The sequence below is a fragment of the Sus scrofa genome, chromosome 1, assembly GCF_000003025.6.
Source record: "Sus scrofa isolate TJ Tabasco breed Duroc chromosome 1, Sscrofa11.1, whole genome shotgun sequence".
Lineage (NCBI taxonomy): Eukaryota > Metazoa > Chordata > Mammalia > Artiodactyla > Suidae > Sus > Sus scrofa.
The window spans coordinates 223574275-223594570 of NC_010443.5; the positions used below are offsets into that span (position 1 = coordinate 223574275).

Consider the following 20296-nt stretch of genomic DNA (forward strand, 5'->3'; position numbering starts at 1 on the left):
CACTCAATTTGAGTGAAATAATTGGATATTAATTTTTTAAAACATCAATTTAGAGACTTCTGAGACACACTGTACATAAGTAAAATTTCAGTGTGTTAATGGCTGAGTGAAAAAATAGGTAACTTTGAAAATAATAGAAAAATATAAAATATTTTTTAAAATTCAGGAAGGGAAAAGACTCTTCTAAGTAGCAGGATAGCCAATAACCATAAAAAGGAAGATAGAAATTTAGGCTCCATAATAATCCATGTAAAAAAGAATGGGGCTATAATGGGAGGAAACTTTTTTCAGCAAAGATAACGTTTTATTAAAGTGACTTGCTTAATTACAATATTCTTTTTATCGCAGTGGTCTAGAACTTAACCTACAACATCTCCTGGGTTAGCCTTGATATTGATTGGTCATAGTGGTTTCTTAGATATTGAAACTAAAAAATTTACTAAGTCAGGTATAGTTATAAAATATGGAGAAAGTATTAACTATGAGGGTGTGTTCCAGTTTCATTGATTTACGTGCAGCTGTCCAGGTTTCCCAGCAATGCTTGCTGAAAAGAGTGTCTTTTTCCCATTTTATATTCTTGCCTCCTTTGTCAAAGATTATTTGACTAAAGGTGTCTGGGTTTATTTCTGCATTCTCTATTCTGTTCCATTGGACTGTATGTCTGTTTTGGTACCAGTACCACACTGTCTTAATGACTGTGGCTTTGTAATATTGCCTGAAGTCTGGGAGAGTTATGTCTCCTACTTGGTTTTTGTTCCTCAGGATTGCTTTGGTAATTCTGTCTTTTGTGGTTCCATATAAATTTTTGGATTGTTTGTTCTAGTTCTGTGCAATTTGATAGGGATTGCATTGAATCTGTAGATTGCTTTGGGTAGTATGGTCATTTTAGCAGTATTCATTCTTCCTATCCAGGAGCATGAAATATCTTTACATTTTTTTGAATCCTCTTTAACTTCCTTGATTAATGTTTTATAGTTCTCAGCATATAAGTCCTTTACCTCGTTGGTCAGGTGTATTCCCAGGTATTTGATTTTTTTGGGGTGCAATTTTAAAAGGTATTGTATTTTGGGGGGTTCCCGTTGTGGCTCAGTGGTTAATGAATCTGACTAGGAACCATGAGGTTACGGGTTCAATCCCTGGCCTTGCTCAGTGGGCTAAGGATCTGGTGTTGCCGTGAGCTGTGGTGTAGGTCACAGATGTGGCTCAGATCCCACGTTGCTGTGGCTCTTGCATAGGCCAGCAGCTACAGCTCTGATTCGACTCCTATCCTGGGAACCTCCATATGCTGTGGGAGTGGCTCAAGAAATGGCAAAAGGACAAAAAAATTTTTTTAATTAAATAAATAAATAAATATTTAATTTAAAAATTAAATAAATAAATAAATAAAATAAATAAATAAATAAAAATTAAATAAATAAATAAATAAATAAAAGGTATTGTATTTTTGTATTCCTTTTCTAATGTTTCGTTGTTAGTAAACAGAAGTGGGCATCCTTGTCATGTTCCACATTGTAGTGGGAAGGGTTTCAGCTTTTCTCCATTGAATATTATACTTGATGTGTGTTTGTCATAAATGGCTTTTATTATATTATGTTCCCTCTATACCCACTTTGATAAGAGTTTTGATAATGAATGGATGTTGGACTTTGTCAAACGCTTTTTCTGCACCTATTGAGATGATCATGTGGTTTTTGACCTTTTGTGAATGTGGTGTGTGACGATGATTGATTTGCGTATGTTGAAACATCCTTGTGTACCTGGGATGAATCCCACCTGGTCATGGTGTATGATCTTTTTTATATGTTGTTGGATTCGGTTAGCTAAAATTTTGTTGAGAATATTTGTGTCTGTCTGTATTCATCAGCAATATTGGTCTGTAGTTTTCTTTTTTGGTGGTATCTTTATCTGCTTTTGGTATTAGGGTGATGGCAGCATCATAGAATGTCTTTAGGCATGTTCCTTCTTCTTCAGCCTTTTGAAAAATTTAAGGAGGATGGGTATAAGGTCCTCTGTATGTTTAGTAGAATTCGCCTGTGAAGCCATGTGGTCCTGGACTTTATTTGTAGGGAGTGTTTTTAATACATACTCAATTTCATTTCTAGTGATCCACCTGTTCAGTTGATATGTTTCTTCTTGATTCAGTTTTGGCAGGCTGTAAGTCTCTAGAAAGTTGTCCATTTCTTCTAGTTTGTCAAATTTGTTGGCGTATAATTGTTCATAGTATTCTCTCATAGTTTTTTGTATTTCTGCAGTATTCATTGTGGTTTCTCCTTTTTCATTTCTTATTTTGTTTATTTGGGTTTTTTCTCTCCTCTTGGTGAGGCTAGCCAGAGGTTTGTCAGTTTTGTTTACCCTTTCAAAGAAGCAGCTCTTGGTTTTATTGATTTTTTTTCTATTATTTTTTGAATCTATTTTATTGGTTTCCTCTGATCTTTATGATTTCCTTCCTTCTGCTGACTTTAGCTTTCGTTTCTTCTTTTTCTAATTCATTTAGGTGGTGGGTTAAGTTGTCGATTTGAGATTTTTCTTCTTTTTTTTGAGGAAGGCTTGTATTGCTATGAATTTCCCTCTGAGTAGTACTTTTTATGGCATTCCATAGATTTTGAGTTGTAATGTCCTCATTATCATTTGTCTCGAGATTTTTTAAAATTTCCTTCTTGATTTCCTCATTGACTCATTTGTTTTTTAGTAGCATGTTGTTTAGTTTTCATGTAGTTAGTTTTTTCTCGTTGCTTTTCCTGTGGCTGATGTCTAGTTTCACACCATTGAGGTCAGAGAAGATACTTGAAATAATTTCTATACTCTTAAATTTGTTGAGGTTAGCTTTGTGCCCCAGGATGTGATCAGAACTTGAAAATGGTCCATGTGTGCACTTGAGAAGAATGTATATTCTGATTTTTTTGGATGTAATGTCCTGAAATATCAAATAGGTCTAAGTTTTCTGTTGTTTCATTTAGGATCTCCGTTGCCTTATGGATTTTCTGTTTAGAGGATCCGTCCATTTATGTGAATGGGGTGTTAAAGTCTCCTAGTATGAGTATATTCCCATCCCTTTCTCCTTTTATATATATTAGTATTTATTGTAGGTATTTGGGTGCTCCTATATTAGGGGTATATATATTGACAATTGTTGTATCCTCTTCTTGAATGGATCCTTTTACCATTAAATAGTGTCCTTTGTCTTTCTTTATGGCCTTCATTTTAAAGTCTCTTTTGTCTGATATGAGTATTACAACTCCTGCTTTTCTGTCTTTCCATTGGCATGAAATATGTTTTCCCATCCCCTCACTTTCAATCTATAAGTGCCCTTTGCCCTAAGGTAAGTCTCTTGTAGACTGCAGATTGCAGGTTTTTGCTTTTTTATCCAATCTGCCACTCTATGTCTTTTGATGGTGCATTCAGTCCATCGACAAGTATTTATTGCCGTCTTAAACCTTGTTTTCCAGTTGATTATATGTTTCTCCTTCATTCCTTTCTTCTTTTGGTTGGATGATTTCCATTTATTTAATGCTTGGGTACTTTCTTTTTAGTTTAGTTTGGTTTTGATTTGTGATTGCCCTGTTTTTTAATTAACCCCTTCCTGTGTCTTCTTTCTTTAGCCTGATAGTCATTTAGGCTCAAACACATTAAAATAAAAAAGAGTCTATATTTTACATTCCTTCCCCACATTCTATGATTTTGACATACTTTTTTTAACATCTTCATGTTTGTCTTTGTGCTGTTCCTTGTGTTTATCATCGCTTTTTACAGTAGTTCCCCCCCTCCCCTTTAGATTTGTGTGCTGGCTTATTTAAGTGTTTGCTTTCCAATTGTGGTTTCCTCCATCCTATTTCTTCTTACTTCTTTTTTAATTTAGAGAAGTTCTTTCAGTATTTCTTTTAGAATGGGTTTAGTATTGCTGTACTCTTTTAGCTTTTGTTTGTTGGAGAAATTCTTTATTTCCCTTTCTGTTTTAAATGATATTCTTGCTTCCAGTCTTCTAGGTTGCAGATTTTTCCTTTCAGTATTTTAAATGTATCTTGCCACTCCCTTCTGGCCTGTAGTATTTCGGTAGAGAAATCAGCTGATAGCCTTATGGGTGTTCCTTTATAATTAGTGCTTTGCTTTTCTCTTGCTGCCTTTAGAATCCTCTCTGTAACTTTTGCCATTTTTATTATAATATATCTTGGTATGGGCCTATTTGGGTTGAACTTGTTTGGGGCCCTCTGTGCTTCCTGTATCTTGATATCAGTTTCCTTTAGATTTGGAAAGTTTTCAGACATAACTTCTTCAAATATATTTTCAGACCCCTTTTCTTTTTCTTCTCCTTCTGGAATTCCTGTTATTCGTAGATTGGCCTGGTTTATATTATCCCATAGATCTCTTATATTGGTTTCATGTTTTTTCATTTCATTTTCTGTCTGCTCTCCTGATGGGCTGATTTCCATTTTCTGTCTTCGGAGTCACTAATTCATTCCTCTGCATTATTCATACTGCTCTTTAGTGCCTTTAGCTCAGTTTGTGTCTCTGCAAATTATTTTTTTTAATTTTTCTGTGTTCCTCCTTATATTTTCTAGTTCCTTTCTAAAGGAATCTGCGTTACTGTTCATATCTGCTCTTAATTCCTTGATGTTCAGCCTTAATTCCTTCAGTATTTTCACTGTCTCCCTTTCGAACTCAATGTCTGTCACACTGCAGACATCTGTTTCATTGTTTGCTGCTTCATGTGAATTTTCCTGTTCCTTTAACTGGCAATGGTTTCTGAGCTTCTTCATCTTGCTCATGTTTTTCTTTTTCTGTGAGTTAAGGGAAGCCAAACTGAAGTCTTGGAGGGCTACTTCCATGCAAGAGCACCCCTTTGTATTTCGTGGGCAGTCACTATTTATTTTTGGCATGGATGTTTGAATATTTGTTGTCTTTTTCTTGAATGTGAGAAGCTATTATCCCCATGGTGCCAAGTGTTGTTTCCAGGGAGAAGGAGGCAGTGGGTAGGGTTAGTAGTCAGTGCCTTGTTGCTGGGCTCTTAAGAGCAGCAAGGACCTGCAGGAAGGTGTTGCAGGCCATTCCTAGTTGCAGGGCCCTGGAAAGTGGTAATGAGCTCTAACCAGATTTACAAGGTGCCCAGAGCATTTGGCAGTGGCAGCAGTAGGGTATGTGAGTTCCCAGGGGGTGGGAGCAACAACAGCTAGTATTCAATTGCAGTTCCCTCCTCTGAGGTGATTGGAGCCACAAGTGGTGCCTGTTCAGAGACCCCTAGTGGTAGCAGGCCATGCCCACCTCTGGAGTCAGTGATAATTGTGGTGGTTTGCCCCTGCCACCTGCAGACCACATAAGAAATGCCCCATCTCACTTAGCCTACACAGGAGGTCCTGCACAGGCTGATCCTAGTTGCACGATCCTGGCAAGTGACAGAGATCAGTCGTGTGGGTCCGGCCTGGAGCAATCAACAGTGGCAGCAGCAGGGCCGGTGTGCTTCCAGGGGAGCGAGAGCAACAACAGGTGGTGTTCTATTGCAGTGTCCTCCTCTGTGGTGCACTCTGAGGTGGTTGGGGCTGCAAGTGGTTCCTCTTCAGGGATCCCCAGTTGCAGTGGGTCACGCCTACCTCTGGAGTCAGAGATAACTGTGGTGGTTTGCCCTCACCACCTGCAGACCATACAAGAAGCACCCCGTCCCACTTAGCCCATGCAGGAGGTGCTGCACCAGCTGCTCCTAGTTGTAGGGTCTTGGGAAGGGACAGTCACCAAGCGTCTGGGTGCTGCCCAGAGTGTTTGGCAGTGGCAACTGCAGGGCAGGTGTGTTCCCAGAGGAATGAGAGCAACAGAGTGTGGTGCTTGGTTGCAGTGCCCTCTTTTTTTTTTTTTTTTTTTTTGCCGACCCCTGAGGTGACTGGAACCACAAGTGGAGCCCACTCACAGGCCTCCAGTGGTGGTAGGCCATGCCTCCCTCTGGCCTCCTAGATGAGATGACTGCCACTGTCTGTCCTTGCCGCCTGTAGATCATGCAAGAGGCACCACGTTGCACTTAGCCCCATGCTGCCCTTAGCCCACACAAGAGGTGCCTGGCCACCTGTAGCCTGCACAAGAAGCTCCTGGTCTCCCTTCGCCCCAGCAAGTGGCTTCTTGCCACCCGTAGCCTGCATCAGAGGCACCCTGCCCTCTGAGAGCCCCTGTGAGTGTGCAGGGAGATTCCTATGATGGTCCACCCCTACTCCTCTCGCCCTCCGCAACAATGGCACCTTGCTTCTGCAGGCCCAGACCTTCTCCCAGGTTCCCTCTGCCATGGTGTTCCACTCCCCAGCCCATAGCACACCGCTCCTTAGTCCCTCAGGCTGTTCCCACACTGCCAGCCCCAGTCCTCTCCCCAGGACTGACCTCTGGAGTGTTAAGTCTCTGCACCCAGCTCCCGCCGGAGTGTCTCAGGCTGTGGTTCCGGGCTGGTGGTTCTGATGACCTGTGAGGCTGTCACTCTACTTTGCCCTCTTCAGTCCAGCTGCTGCCCTTTTCTCAGAACTTTGAGGTCCCTCCGTCTTGGCTGATCTCCCCATCAGTTAGGTGGCTTCCCAGCATGTGGTTTTGTTTTCTCTCTCACAGCTCCTCTCAGGAATGCTAGTCTTGTCCTGATTCCTTTTCTCTCTCTCCCTTGTTCTACACAGTTATGTCAAGAGTTTCTTGTCCTTTTTGGAGGTTTAAGTTCTTCTGCCAGCATCCAGTAGATGTTCCGTGTGAGTCGTTTTACATGTAGATGTGTTTTTTTGATGTGTTTGTGGGAGAAGGTGAGCACAACATCTTACTCCTCCGCCATCTTGATCCCCTCCCCGGATCCTTTTTAATTTCCTTGATTAATATTTTACAGTTCTCAGCATATAAATCTTTCACTTCCTTGGTTAGGTTTATTCCTAGGGTTTTTTGGTGTGATTTTTTTTTTTTCTTTTTTTTTTTTTGTCTTTTTTGGGACTTCACCCATGGCATATGGAGGTTCCCAGGCTAGGGGTCTAATCAGAGCTGCTGCTGCCGGCCTACACCACAGCTCATGGCAATGTGGGATCCGTGCCTCTGTGACCTACACCACAGCTCATGGCAATACCGGATCCTTAACCAACTGAGCGAGGCCAGGGATCGAACCTTCGTCCTTATGGATGCTAGTTAGATTCGTTTCCGCTGAGCTACGTTGGGAACTCCAAAGTTTTTTTTTTTAATCCTTTACTGATACTTCATTTTTAGTATACAGAAATGCAACCAATTTCTGAATGTTAATCTTGTGTTCTACTACTTTGTTGAATTCATTGATTAGTTTGAGTAGTTTTTGTGTGGAGTCCTTAGGGTTTTCTATATATGGTATCATGTCCTCTGCACATAGTGACAATTGTCCTCTTCTCTTCCAACTTGTATACCTTTTATTTCTTTTGATTGTCTGATTGCTGTGGCTAGGACTTCCTGTACTTTGTTGAGTAAAGGGGGTGAGTGTGGGCATCCTTGTCTTGTTCTAGATTTTAGCTTAAAGGGTTTCAGCTTTTCTCCATTGAGTATTATATTGGCTGTAGGTTTGTCATAAATAGCTTTTATTATATTCAGATATGTTCCCTCTGGTACCCACTTTGTAAGAGTTTTTATCATGAATGGATGTTTTATTTTGTCAAATATTTACCCTGCGTCTATTGAGGTGATCATGTGGTTTTTGACTTTTCTTTTGTTAATGTGGTGTATTACATTGATTTGCCTATGTGGAACCATCCTTGTGAACTTGGGATGAATCCTACTTGGTCAGGGTGTAATGTTCTTTTTTTATATGTTGTTGAATTCAGTTTGCTAAAACTTTGAGAATTTTTGCATCTCTATTCAAGGATGTTGGCCTATAATTTTCTTTATTGGCACTGTCTTTGGCTGGTTTTGGTATTAGGGTGACACCGTCTCCATAGAATGTCATTGGGAGTGTTCCTTATTTAATCTTACTTGGCTTACTTGTACTGAGCTTATTGTTTGTTTGGACTTATTTTTTTCTTTTACCATCTTGTGCTTTTAATTTGTCTCGCTTTTCCTCTCTTCCCTTCAGTTGATTTTTTTTTTGTTTACTTTTTCCTTTTTTATTATTTTAGAAATTATGCATTCTTGTCTTACTTTTATTAGAATTTTTAACAGATACTTTAGAGTCTAGACTTATTTAAATTTTTATCTTCCTATTGCATAAAGACCTTAGAGTACTTTTATTTTAATAACTTTTTCTCTGAACTTATGTGCTACTTTAATTCTCTTTTTAAAAACTCAAGACATAACTGCTATTAAGTTAAACTGTGAATATTTGTTTAGAATCACCCCACATATTTTCTATTTTCCTTGCTTTTTATTCTTTCTTGGATTTCTTTTTTTCCCTCTGGGATCACTTTTTGATGGCATTCTGTAAAGTTTCCTTTAATGAGGGTCTTCTAACACTTGGGTTCTTTCTATAAATAGTTTGCTCTAAGTCTTAAAAGATGTATTTGATGTATATAAAATTCTACACAGATGGATTTTTTTTCTCCACATGCATAATATAATTCTATTGTCTTCTTTTGTGAATCTGCACTTATTTATTTTGCTTGGGATTTAATGAGCTTCTTAAATGTGTAGTTTGGAAAATTCTTTCCTGTTTTCTGTCCACATATTGCCACTGTCTCCCTTCCTTCTAGAAATCTTATTAAAAGTGATATTAGGCTTTCTTATGCAGTCATCCATGTCTCTTAACATATTTCATCTTTTTCATCTTTTAATGTCTCTGTGCTGCATTCTAGATCCATTTCTCTTTGGTTATTTTTAGATCTACTTGTTTGTTTATATTTTCCATCTTTTATTTCTTAAAATATAGTAAACATACTTATTTTATACTTGAGTCCTTTAATTCCAGCATGATTCTACTATTTCTATTAGTTCTTAGTCTTGATACTTTTTTTTCTTGTGTGTGTATTTTTCCAGGGAGCTGCTTTTTTCTCTTGGAACTTTTTCTGCATTAAACTCTTTGATGATAAATTTAGATTCCTGCAGAAGGAAATTTTTTAACTTCTGTTAAAAGATTGTATACCTCTGTTTGTTTGTTTGCTTTGTCTTTGTAGGGCTGCAGTCACAGCATATGTAACTTCCCACGCTAGGGGTCAGATTGGAGCTGCAGCAGCTGGCCTACACCACAGTCATAGCAACGTTATGACCAGGTCTGCCATCTACACTGCAGCTCACAGCAACACCAGATTCTTTTTTTTTTTTTTTTTTTTTTTTGGCTTTTCTAGGGTTGTTCCCATGGCGTATGGAGGTCCCAGGCTAGAGATCTAATCGGAGCTGTAGCTGCTGGCCTACGCCACAGCCACAGCAATGTGGGATCTGAGTGTCATCTGCGACCTACACCACAGCTCATGGCAACACCAGATCCTTAACCGACTGAGCGAGGCCAGGGATCGAACCCAAACCCTTATGGGTCCTAGTCGGATTTGTTAACCACTGAGCCACGACGGGAACTCCAACACCAGATTCTTAACCTGCTGAGTGGGGCCAGCGATCGAACCTGCATCCTCCTGGCTACTAATTGGGTTCATTACCACTGAGCCACAACGGGAACTCCATTGTATACTTCTAAACCAAGATCTCAATGTTTAGAATTGTCAGTTTGAGGGTTTTTACACTTCTTAGGTCTAGGCAGGTAGCTTTAGGATACAAATCTTTGAGACTAATTTGTGGTTAGTAGCAACTCTCAGGGTAAATTTTTTGTTCGTTATATAGTTCAAGTCATAGTTTCAGACAAGCAGTTTACCTTGCTGTTGCTTGTGGTAGTAGGGGTAGTGGAAGTAATGGAGTATTGATAGTTTACCCTTACAGTAAGAATATAGCCTTTGAGGATGATTCCTATTAGACTTCCCACTTGGGAGAACTCTCAGCTTTGTCTACAACATCTGTCTCTCAGGAGATCACAAAAATGAATATATAAGGTTACCTAGTTGGCCAAATGCCCTCAGGGTGAAAGGCAGTTTCATTTTTCCACATCTGGGTACCCACTTGGACTGGGATTTGGCTAGAATTCCTTATTTTTATGATAACTTATAAAGACATTTATAAAGATATTTTATCTATTGTTTTTAGTTGTTTACAGCAAGAGAATAAAAAAGAATACTTCCTTATAGTTGTTGTTCTTGAAATGAAAGTTGAAGACTACTTTTTTTTAAGTACTAAAATCTTATTGTTGGAGTGTTCTGATTATAGTGTAATCTAGATATGTACAACATTTACATTGTTTAGCCACCAGAATACCAATAATTTATCTTTCTACCACATGCTGCTGATTGCCAGTGAAGAAGATGGATGAATAGATGGGAGATGTGGAGCAGTAGTACTTCTAAAAGCAAGAAATAAGTAAATACTCTTCTTTCAGATTTTTTATTGTTTAGTGTTCCTTTATAGTCATGTGATACAATCGCCCCTCTGAATTCAGAGTGGTGGTGTACATGATGAGTGGCCGTGGGCCACCTGTAAGGGCAGGCTAGTTTTGATAACAGGAAATGCATATGCAAGTGTTGGTTTTCATTCATACTGTTTCCTAGTAGAGTTTCAAGGTTTAACTGTTAGGCTTTTATGTATACCAACCTATTTTGAATTGCAGTCGACAAATGTGATTGGAGGGTAGCATAGTGTGATGAGTAACTCCAGATACGCGTATCCTCTGGCAATGTTTGGGAATTAATATTGACATTTTTAAAAAATTTTATTTCAATAGTTTTAATAATTTTAAATATTGAAAAGAGTAGTGATTTACATGCAGTCATTTATGTATTATCACTGATGAAATGGCAAACTTTGCGTCTTTGGAGAGACCAAAATAGCAAAAGGAATAAAAGTAATAATAATCCTATCTGGCAACCTTTGGTACAAGAGACTTTTGGAAGTTTTATTTCTAAAATAATGTATGTATTGGAGTTCCCATCGTGGCTCAGTGGTTAACGAATCCGACTAGGAACCATGAGGTTGCGGGTTCAGTCCCTGGCCTTGCTCAGTGGATTAAGGATCTGGCATTGCCGTGAGCTGTGGTGTAGGTTGCAGACGTGGCTCGGATCCCGCATTGCTGTGGCTCTGGCGTAGGCCGGTGGCTACAGCTCCTATTGGACCCCTAGCCTGGGAACCTCCATATGCTGCAGGAGTGGCCCAAGAAATGGCAAAAAGACAAAATAAGTAAATAAATAAATAAAACAAAATTATGTATTGTGAATATAGATATTTTTAAATTGTTTTTAACTAGGTTCAGGACTTCTGGAAATCTTGTAATCACTCGTGAGATTGACGTGGCAAAAAATCAGTCCTTTTGGTTCATCAACAAAAAACCTACAACCCAGAAAGTTGTAGAAGAGCAAGTTGCAGCCTTAAATATTCAAGTGGGCAATCTTTGCCAGTTTCTACCTCAGGTATGAGAGAATTACATGTAAAGGTGGGAAATATTTCTATGTAATGTTTTCTTTGTGTCATATAAGAATGCAAGTACTTTTTGAGGTTTATTATAATGTTTACTGTTTAAAATGAGCATAGTGGTCTTAATACAAACAATTCTTTGTGAAAGATAGCATCTGCTCTCTTACAGTATAATCTTAATAACTTTTAGTATAACTTAAGAAATGTTCAACTAATAAAACATCTGTTAAAGTATTATAAAGGAGGAGTTCTTGTGGCTCCATGGGTTAAGAGTTCTACTAATATCCATGAGGATGAGGGTTCAAACACTGGCCTTGCTCATAGGGTTAAGGATCTGGCTGGCATTGCCACAAGCTACAATGTAGGCTGCAGATGCAGCTAGGATCTGGTGTTGCTTTGGTGGTGGTATAGGCCTGTAGCTGCTGCTCCAATTTGACCTCTAGCCTGGAAACTTCTACGTGTCATAAGTGTGGCCATAAAAAGAAAAAAAGTATTATCAAGGAAATAAAGGTATTATGTTAAAGTATAGCGAGTAGCGTGAATATCCATGTGCTCCCATTCATTTAAATTCATTTAAAATTTTGTTAATAACTTCTTAATCAGCGTATTTGTATAAAATATTTTATATATTAAGACCCTTAAATCTACACGTTTATTTTCTAGAAACCATTTATATTTTAGGCTTAACTGAAAAAAACCTGATAACAGATGTTGAATGTTAACATTAAATACTTTTTTTAAACGATTTGTAACTTTTGCTTTTCTCTTTTTTTGAAATTTAATTGAACTATATAGTTGATTTATAGTGTTATAATAACTTCTGTTTTATAGCAAAGTGTATATGTATACATACACATATATTTTTTTTTTTTTTTTTTTTTTTAGATTCTTTTTCCTATGTAAGTTATCACAGAATATTGAGTAGAGTTTCCGGGCTATACTTCAGGTCTCCACTGTTCATCCATTCCATGTACAATAGTATGCATATGCCAGTCCCAAACCCGCAGTACATCTCTCACCTTTCCCCTTTGGTAAACCATAAGTTTGTTAGCAAAGTCTATGAGCCTGCTTCTGTTTTGTGAATAAGTTCTTTTGCATCATTTTTAAAATGATTTTTATTTTTTCCTTTATATCTGGTTTGCATTGTCATCAATTTTCTACTATACAGCAAAGTGACCCAGTGACACATACACATATACATTCTTTTTCTGTCATTATCCTCCATCAAGCTCCATCAAAAGTGATTAGATATAGTTCCCAGGGCTGTTCATCAGGGTCTCATTGCTTAGCCATTCCAAAGGCAATAGTTGGCATGTATTAACCCCAAATTCCCAGTCCATCCCACTTCCTCCCCTCCCCCTTGGCAACCACAAGTCTGTCCTCCAAGTCCATGAGTTTCTTTTCTGTGGAAAGGTTCATTTGTGCCATATATTAGATTCCAAATATAAGTGAAATCATATGGTATTTGTTTTTCTCTTTCTCACTTACTTCAGTTAGTATGAGAGTCTCTAGTTCCATCCATGTTGCTGCAAATGGCATTGTTTTGTTTCTTTTTATAGCTGAGTAGTAGTCCATTGTGTATATATACCACATCGTCTTAATCCAGTCATCTGTTGATGGACATTTGGGTTGTTTCCATATCTTGGCTATTGTGAATAGTGCTGCAGTGAACATGCGGGTGCATGTGTCTTTTTTAAGGAAAAGTTTTGTCCAGGTATATGCCTAGGAGTGGGATTGCTGGGTCATATGGTAGTTCTGTGTATAGTTTTCTAAGCTGCTTCCATACTGTTTTCCATAGTGGTTGTACCAACTTAACATTCCCACCAACAGTGCAGGAGGGTTCCCTTTTCTCCACACCCTCTCCAGCATTTGTTATTGGTGGTCTTATTAATGATGGCCATTCTGACCAGTGTGAGGTGGTATCTCATGGTAGTTTTAATTTGCATTTCTCTAATAATCAGTGATGTTGAACATTGTGATTTCTTGCCTCCTTTATCATGGAATGACTATAGGCGTGTGGGTTTATTTTTGGGCTTTCTATCCTGTTCTACTGATCTATATTTCTGTTTTTCTGCCAGGACCAAACTGTTTTAATGACTGTGGCTTTGTGGTATAGTCTTAAGTCAGGGAGCCTGATTCCTCCAGCTTCATTGTTTTTTCTCAAGATTGCTTTGGCTGTTCAGGGTCTTTTGTGTTTCTATACAGATTAAGAAAATTTTGTTCTAGTTCTGTGAAAAATACAATTGATAGTATTTTTAAACAGTAATAAATGTCATTTATTAATTTGTACATTAAGGAATCCCTAGATATCCAATTTATAGAAAATTTCAAATATTCATCAAGTTATCACTCCAATAAAATGCCCATAAGTGATAGCTTTATTTTACCAACTGATTCACATACTCATGTATAGCCCAGATTGACATAATAATGTGTAATGCACAGGTTGGTTGCTTAGAGTCCCTTGAAAAATTAGGAAAAAAAATAAAGAATATTGACATTTCTTATCATTAAACTATTGCATTTTTATGAAAGTATAATTACCATTTTGAAAAAGAAATATTGGAAATATTCCATAATGAGTCAGTTTTTTTTCAAGATTGTTTTTGTTGTTGTTGTTGTTGAACTTCCAGTTTCCCCATGTTTCTCCTCAAGCAGCAGAGCAAGAGTACATGTCTGCGGCATCTATGGAAAGTGAGCAGCTAAGTCAAGCAGTGATGTTCGAGAATCTGAATCATCTAGATATTGATTCAAGTCTTAACACTATTTTACACAGATAGGTCTTTATCCATTTGAGAGAATTAAATGATGCCTATCCCGAAATTTTATTCCCAAATAAACACCATTTTTTTTTAAGACAGCAACAAGATTACATCTTTATTTTCACTAACATCTCACTGAAATTCAGCATTTAAAAATTTTTGTACTTAGATAATAAAACTCAATACTAAGTCCTTAGAAATCACAAATATTTCATATCATGTGACAGTTATTGCAGATTTCACAAAATAGTATTTAGTCTCACCACTACTTTGAAATTTTTATAAACCATTGTTATTTAATGTGGTAAATTAAAAGGGTACATATTTCTATATCATATTTCAAAATACTTTGAAAACTATAACTCAATATGATCGATTTCCTTTGTAATCCTACATATTTAATTCATGTACTTAATAATATTGTTTCGAGAAAGAAAAGCTTCACAGATTGTGAAAGGATTATGTGTCAAGGGGGGGGGTGGGGGGGAGGATTAGAAACTCCTGTATTTGGAGTTCTTGTCATGTTTCAGTGGTCAATGGATCTGACCAGGATCCATGAGGACGCGGGTTCGATCCCTGGCCTCACTCAGTGGGTTGGGGGTCTGGCCTTGCCATGAGCTGTGGTGTAGGTCACAGACACAGCTCGAATCTGGTGTTGCTGCAGCTGGAGCATAAGCTAAGCAGATGTATCTCTGATTCAACCCCTAGCCTGGGAACTTCCATGTGTCTCAGGTGTGGCCCTAAAAAGCAAAAAAATCAAAAAAAAAAAAAAAAAAAGAATAGAACACACAATTACTCAATTATTTACTTTTAGTTGTATACAGTTCATGTCTAATCAGCTCATTGAACATGTGCTTTATTTTTAATTTTTTAAATTTTTTCTTTTTTATTACTCAGTGAATTTTATATGTTTATAGTCATACAATGATCATTACAACCAAATTTTATAGCATTTCCATCCCAGACCCCCAGTGCATCCCCCCATGCCCCAACCTGTCTCATTTGGAAACCATAAGTTTTTCAAAGTCCGTGAGTCAGTATCTGTTCTGTAAAGAAATTCATTGTGTCCTTTTTTAGATTCCACAAGTAAGTGATAGCATTTGATGTTGGTATCTCACTGTCTGACTGACTTCACTTAGCATTATAATGTCTAGGTCCTTCCATGTTGCTGCAAATGACGTTATTTCTTTCCTTTTAATGGCTGAGTAATAGTCCATTGTGTATATGTACCACATCTTCTTTATCCACTCCTCTGTCGATGGACATTTAGGTTGTTTCCATGTCTTGGAGCACATGTATCTTTTGGAGTCATGGTTTTCTCTAAATAGATACCCAGGAGCGGGATTACTGGATCAAATGGTAATTCTATTTTTAGTTTTCTGAGGAATCTGCATACTGTTTTCCACAGTGGTTGCACCAGTTTACATTTCCATGAACAGTGTAGGAGGTTCCTTTTCTCCCCACCCTCTCTATCTCCATCATTTGTTGTTTGTAGACTTCTTGATGATGGCCATTCTGGCTGGTGTAAGGTGGTACCTCATAATGGTTTTGATTTGCATTTCTCTAATAATGAGTGATGTGGAACATCTTTTTATGTGTTTTTTTTTTTTTTTTTTGCCATCTCTATGTCTTCTTTGGAGAATTGTCTGTTTAGATCTTCTGCCTATTTTTCGATTTTTTTTTTTTTCTGGTATTGAGCTGCAGAAGGTGTTTTTAAATTTTAGAGATTAATCCCCTGTTAGTCACTTCATTTGCAAAGATTTTCTCCCATTCTGTGGGTTGTCTTTTTGTTTTGCTTAGGGTTTCCTTTGCTATGCAGAAACTTTTTAAGTTTATTTAGGTCCCATTTGTTTATTTCTGTATTTATTGTCATTACTCTAGGAGGTGGATCTGAGAAGATATTGCTGTGGTTTATGTCAGAGAGTGTTTGGTCTGTTTTCCTCTAAGAGTTTTATAGTATCTGGTCTTATATTTAGGTATTTAATCCATTTTGAGTTTATTTTTGTGCGTGGTGTTAGGAAGCGTTGTGATTTCATTCTTTTACGTGTAGCTGTCCAGTTTTCCCAGCACCACTTACTGAAGGGGCTGTCTTTTCTCCATTGTATATTCTTGCCTCCTTTGTAATAGATAAGGTTCCATTGGTGCATGGATTTAATTCTGGGCTTTCTATCCTGTTCCGCTGATGTATATTTCTGTTGTTGTTGCAGTACCATATGGTTTTGATGACTGTAGCACATGACTGTAGTATATAGTCAAGTCAGGGATCCTGATACCTCCAGCTTCATTTTTCTTTCTCAAGATTGCTTTGGCTATTCAGGGTCATTTGTATTTCTATACACATTATAAAAATTTTGTTCTAGTTCTGTGAAAAATACCATTGATAATTTGATAGGGATTGCTTTAAATCTGTAGAATGCCTTGGGTAGGTAGTATGGTCTTTTTTTTTTTCTTTTTTTTTCTTTCTTTTTGACCACACACATGGCACACTGAAGTTCTGGGGCTAAGGAGCGAACCCACACTACAGCAGTGACAATGCTAGATCTTTAACCTGCTCTGCCACCTGGGGGAAATCTTTTTTTCTTTTTTAGTATAGTTGTTTGTCAGTATATTTATTTCCAGTCCAAGTAGATGGTTTATCTTTCCCCCAGTCCTGTGGAGTTCTGTGCTGAAGCCCCACTGGCCTTCAACACCGAATTCTCTGGGGGCTTCTCTTCCCAATGCCGGACCTCCAGGGCAGGAGAAAAGACTTGTGGCTGCCTGATGGGAGGGGGAGGGAGTGGGAGGGATCGGGAGCTTGGGTTATCAGACACAACTTAGAATAGATTTACAAGGAGATCCTGCTGAGTAGCATTGAGAACTTTGTCTAGATAACTCATGTTGCAACAGAACAAAGGGTGGGGAAAAAATGTAATTGTAATGTATACATGTAAGGATAACTTGATCCCCTTGCTGTACAGTGGGAAAATTAAAAAAAAAAAAAAAAAAAAGGAACCAGATGTGAAGTTTGGAGCTTTCACTCCTGTGGCAGAACCTCTTTGATATATAGTTATTTTCCAGTTTGTGGGTCACCTGCCTGGTGGGTATGGGATTTACTTATATCTCCAAAGTACCCCTCCTACTGTCTTGTTGTGGCTTCTTTGTCTTTGGGTGTAGAATAACTTTGTTGGTAGTTTCCATTCTCTTTTGTCAGTGGCTGTTCAGCAATTAGTTGTGATTGTTGTGTTTTCATGAGAGGTGATCTCAAGTCCTTCTATTCCTCCATCTTGTCTCAAATTTAAAGTCAAATAACTTTTAAATTTATATTTGAATGCTTTCTAGCAACTGAATTATAGTTCATTGTTTTCTTCAGAAACAATGATGGCTTGATTATTGTATCCACGTTAAATAGAAGTTAAATTTTAAAAAGCATTTATCAGTTGATCTAAGACTATCTCCAGAAATAGATGTTTAAAATTGCCTTTTAAACATTTTTTTGATATTCTGTTCCAAACTAATATGTGGTAGATAATTATCATTTCATTCCAGGGGAGTTTTTTTTTTTTTTTTTCTTTTATTTCCAAATTATTCTATGTATATAAACATTTCAACCTGGAAATACTGACATTGAAAGTTTTAAAGATTCTCAAAAAGATGACAGTTTATATACCTTGTTTATCTTTATTAGTTTAAAGAATAATATATGAAATGACAGAATTTATATTAAGACATTTCATGATAAAGATTTTTTTCCCTTAAATGAGTTTCTTTTGACAAGTGTCAATGAGTAAATTATGTTTTGGAGATGTTTATAAATGGTAGTATTAGCTGATATTTAAGTTTTGTGCTCTAGGATAAAGTTGGAGAATTTGCTAAACTCAGTAAAATTGAACTCCTTGAAGCTACTGAGAAGTCGATTGGTCCTCCAGAAATGCACAGATACCACTGTGAACTCAAAAACTTCAGGGAGAAAGAAAAACAACTAGAGGTATTTATAAATAGACAACTCATTTTTATTGTCTCTCCTTTATTTCTGTGTCTCTGAATGTGGGAAAGAGAATAGTAGTTCTGATTCATTGAGTGAATTCATACATTTGTGATGTTTTTTCACCCGGGATTTGTTGCTAACAATTAAAGTAGGTGACAAAAAGTGAGTATGGATTTGACATAAAGTTTGAAAATTTTGGCCATCATTTCATTAAATATGTGATTAATTGAATTTCTAAATAATCAGTAATCATAAAGGGTTTTTTTTTTTTGGCTTTGGATAATATAGCAGATATCATACAGATTTTAATTTAGTGTCTCTGTTGTGCCAGTTCTTACATAGTTTTTTCAGTTGCATGATGACAAACTTTGTGAAAGAACCATGCATTTAGTTGCAGTGTTCAATTTTTATTTTCACCTTTAATAAAGAAAATTAAAATGTTCCTTTAGGAGTGCCTGTCATGCCTCAGTGGTAAGAAACCTGACTATTACCCATGAGGATGTGGATTTGATCCCTGGCCCCGCTCTGGGTTAAGGATCCAATATTGCCTTGAGCTGGGGTGTAGATTGCAGACACAGTTCAGGTCTGGCATTGCTGTGGCACAGACCAGCGGCTATAGCTCTGATTCAACCCCTAGCCCGGGAACTTCCATATGACACACTTGCAGCCCTAAAAAAAAAAAAAAAAAAAAAAAGTCCTTTTAGGTAGTTCCCGCTGTGGCACAGCAGGTTAAGGATCTAGCGTTGCCTCTGTGGCAGCAGACGTTCAATCCCAAGCCCTGTGCAGTGGGTTAAGGATCCAGCATTGCCATAGCTGCACTGTAGGTCACAGCTGCAACTCGGATTCGATCCCTGGCCTGTGAACTTCTGTATGCTGCAGGTGATTTTTGTGTGTGCTCAAAGTGAGTGGCCAAAGGAATTATAATTATTTTAACATACTTCAGATACTCTGTCAGTCTTTTTACCCTTTCCAACATAAAACAATCTAATACTCTCCTCTGAAATACTCACTGAAATGGCCTATCATCCTCTGAAAGAAAACAAGCATCTCTTCTACTATGTTTTGAGTACATCTTTGCATTTGTTAATTCGTAAGTAAAGGCTGAGTTCTACCCTTGCTTGATCTCATTTCTAAGTCCTTCAGTCCTGGGTTTTCATAACATACTGTTCATAATAATACCAGTTTTCATTTCTATGTCACATTACAGTTTTTGAACTTTCGTTGAGTGTTCAAGTTGCTTCTGCTCTTGAGGTGAATGGGACAGATACCTCACTTCTTTTTAGGCAAGAAGAGTCCAGGCTTAGAGATATGGCAAGGCTTCCGCACAGTTGTATAACTGTAGAGCCTAGACTAGAACTGAGTAGTGCATGTTTGTTTTACACAGTTCTTAAGAACTTCTATGGAATCTTTTACTGTGAGATTTTGCTAGCAGTGTACATTTTTTATTATTAAAAGATTTCACTTTCTTTCAGTTAAGCTAATTGTTAAATAAATATTTATTTTAGACCTCCTGCAAAGAGAAAACTGAATATCTAGAGAAAATGATTCAGAGGAATGAAAGATATAAACAAGATGTGGAGAGGTTCTATGAACGAAAGCGACATTTAGATTTGATTGAGATGCTTGAAGCAAAAAGGCCATGGGTGGTAAGTCTTAAGTTATTAAAGGTGAAAATAGTGATTCTTAGAGTAGCAAAAAAGTTATAAAGAAGGCACTAATTACTATGTATTCAAATTAGGTGCTTTGGTTCATTTTTACTTTATGTATCATACCTAGTAAAATTTATCTGTCTCTGTTATATAGCTGTGCTATGTTATTGTTATTCTGTAACAGGTAACAGTTGATTGTCTGTGCCCTGAATTCATTCCTCCAGATATGAGTCCTCAGCAGATAGTTTTGTTTTATAAAATGTAAATGAGCTAAAAATGTTCACATATGTAAAAATTAAGTCTTTGAGTGTCCTCAGGTCACTGGGAGTTTACTTGGAGTATGTTATTAGTATCAACTTCAGCTGCAGACAGAGCTGAAGGATATTAATTGTAAACTTCTACTCATGCTTCATAAGTTTACTGAGGCTTAAAGGTGTTAATCACTGTGTGATATATATTATTTAAAACCACAGTTTGGTCCTGATTCATTCCCCTCTGCATTACTTTACAGTGGGTAGAACAAGATA

General features: G+C 37.4%; 1 protein-coding gene across 3 annotated transcripts in view; it reads left to right on the forward strand.

Moving 5' to 3' along the window:
• Positions 1-20296, forward strand: part of SMC5 (structural maintenance of chromosomes 5) — a 93100-nt gene that overhangs the window by 14004 nt on the left and 58800 nt on the right. For 2 of the 3 annotated variants that reach the window (XM_021064741.1, XM_021064744.1), the window contains exons 4-6: positions 11228-11390; positions 17986-18120; positions 19626-19766. In XM_021064741.1, coding sequence (XP_020920400.1) covers positions 11228-11390; positions 17986-18120; positions 19626-19766 — 439 coding nt within the window. The remainder of the gene's footprint in view (positions 1-11227; positions 11391-17985; positions 18121-19625; positions 19767-20296) is intronic. The other variant, XM_021064752.1, reaches the window with a different exon arrangement.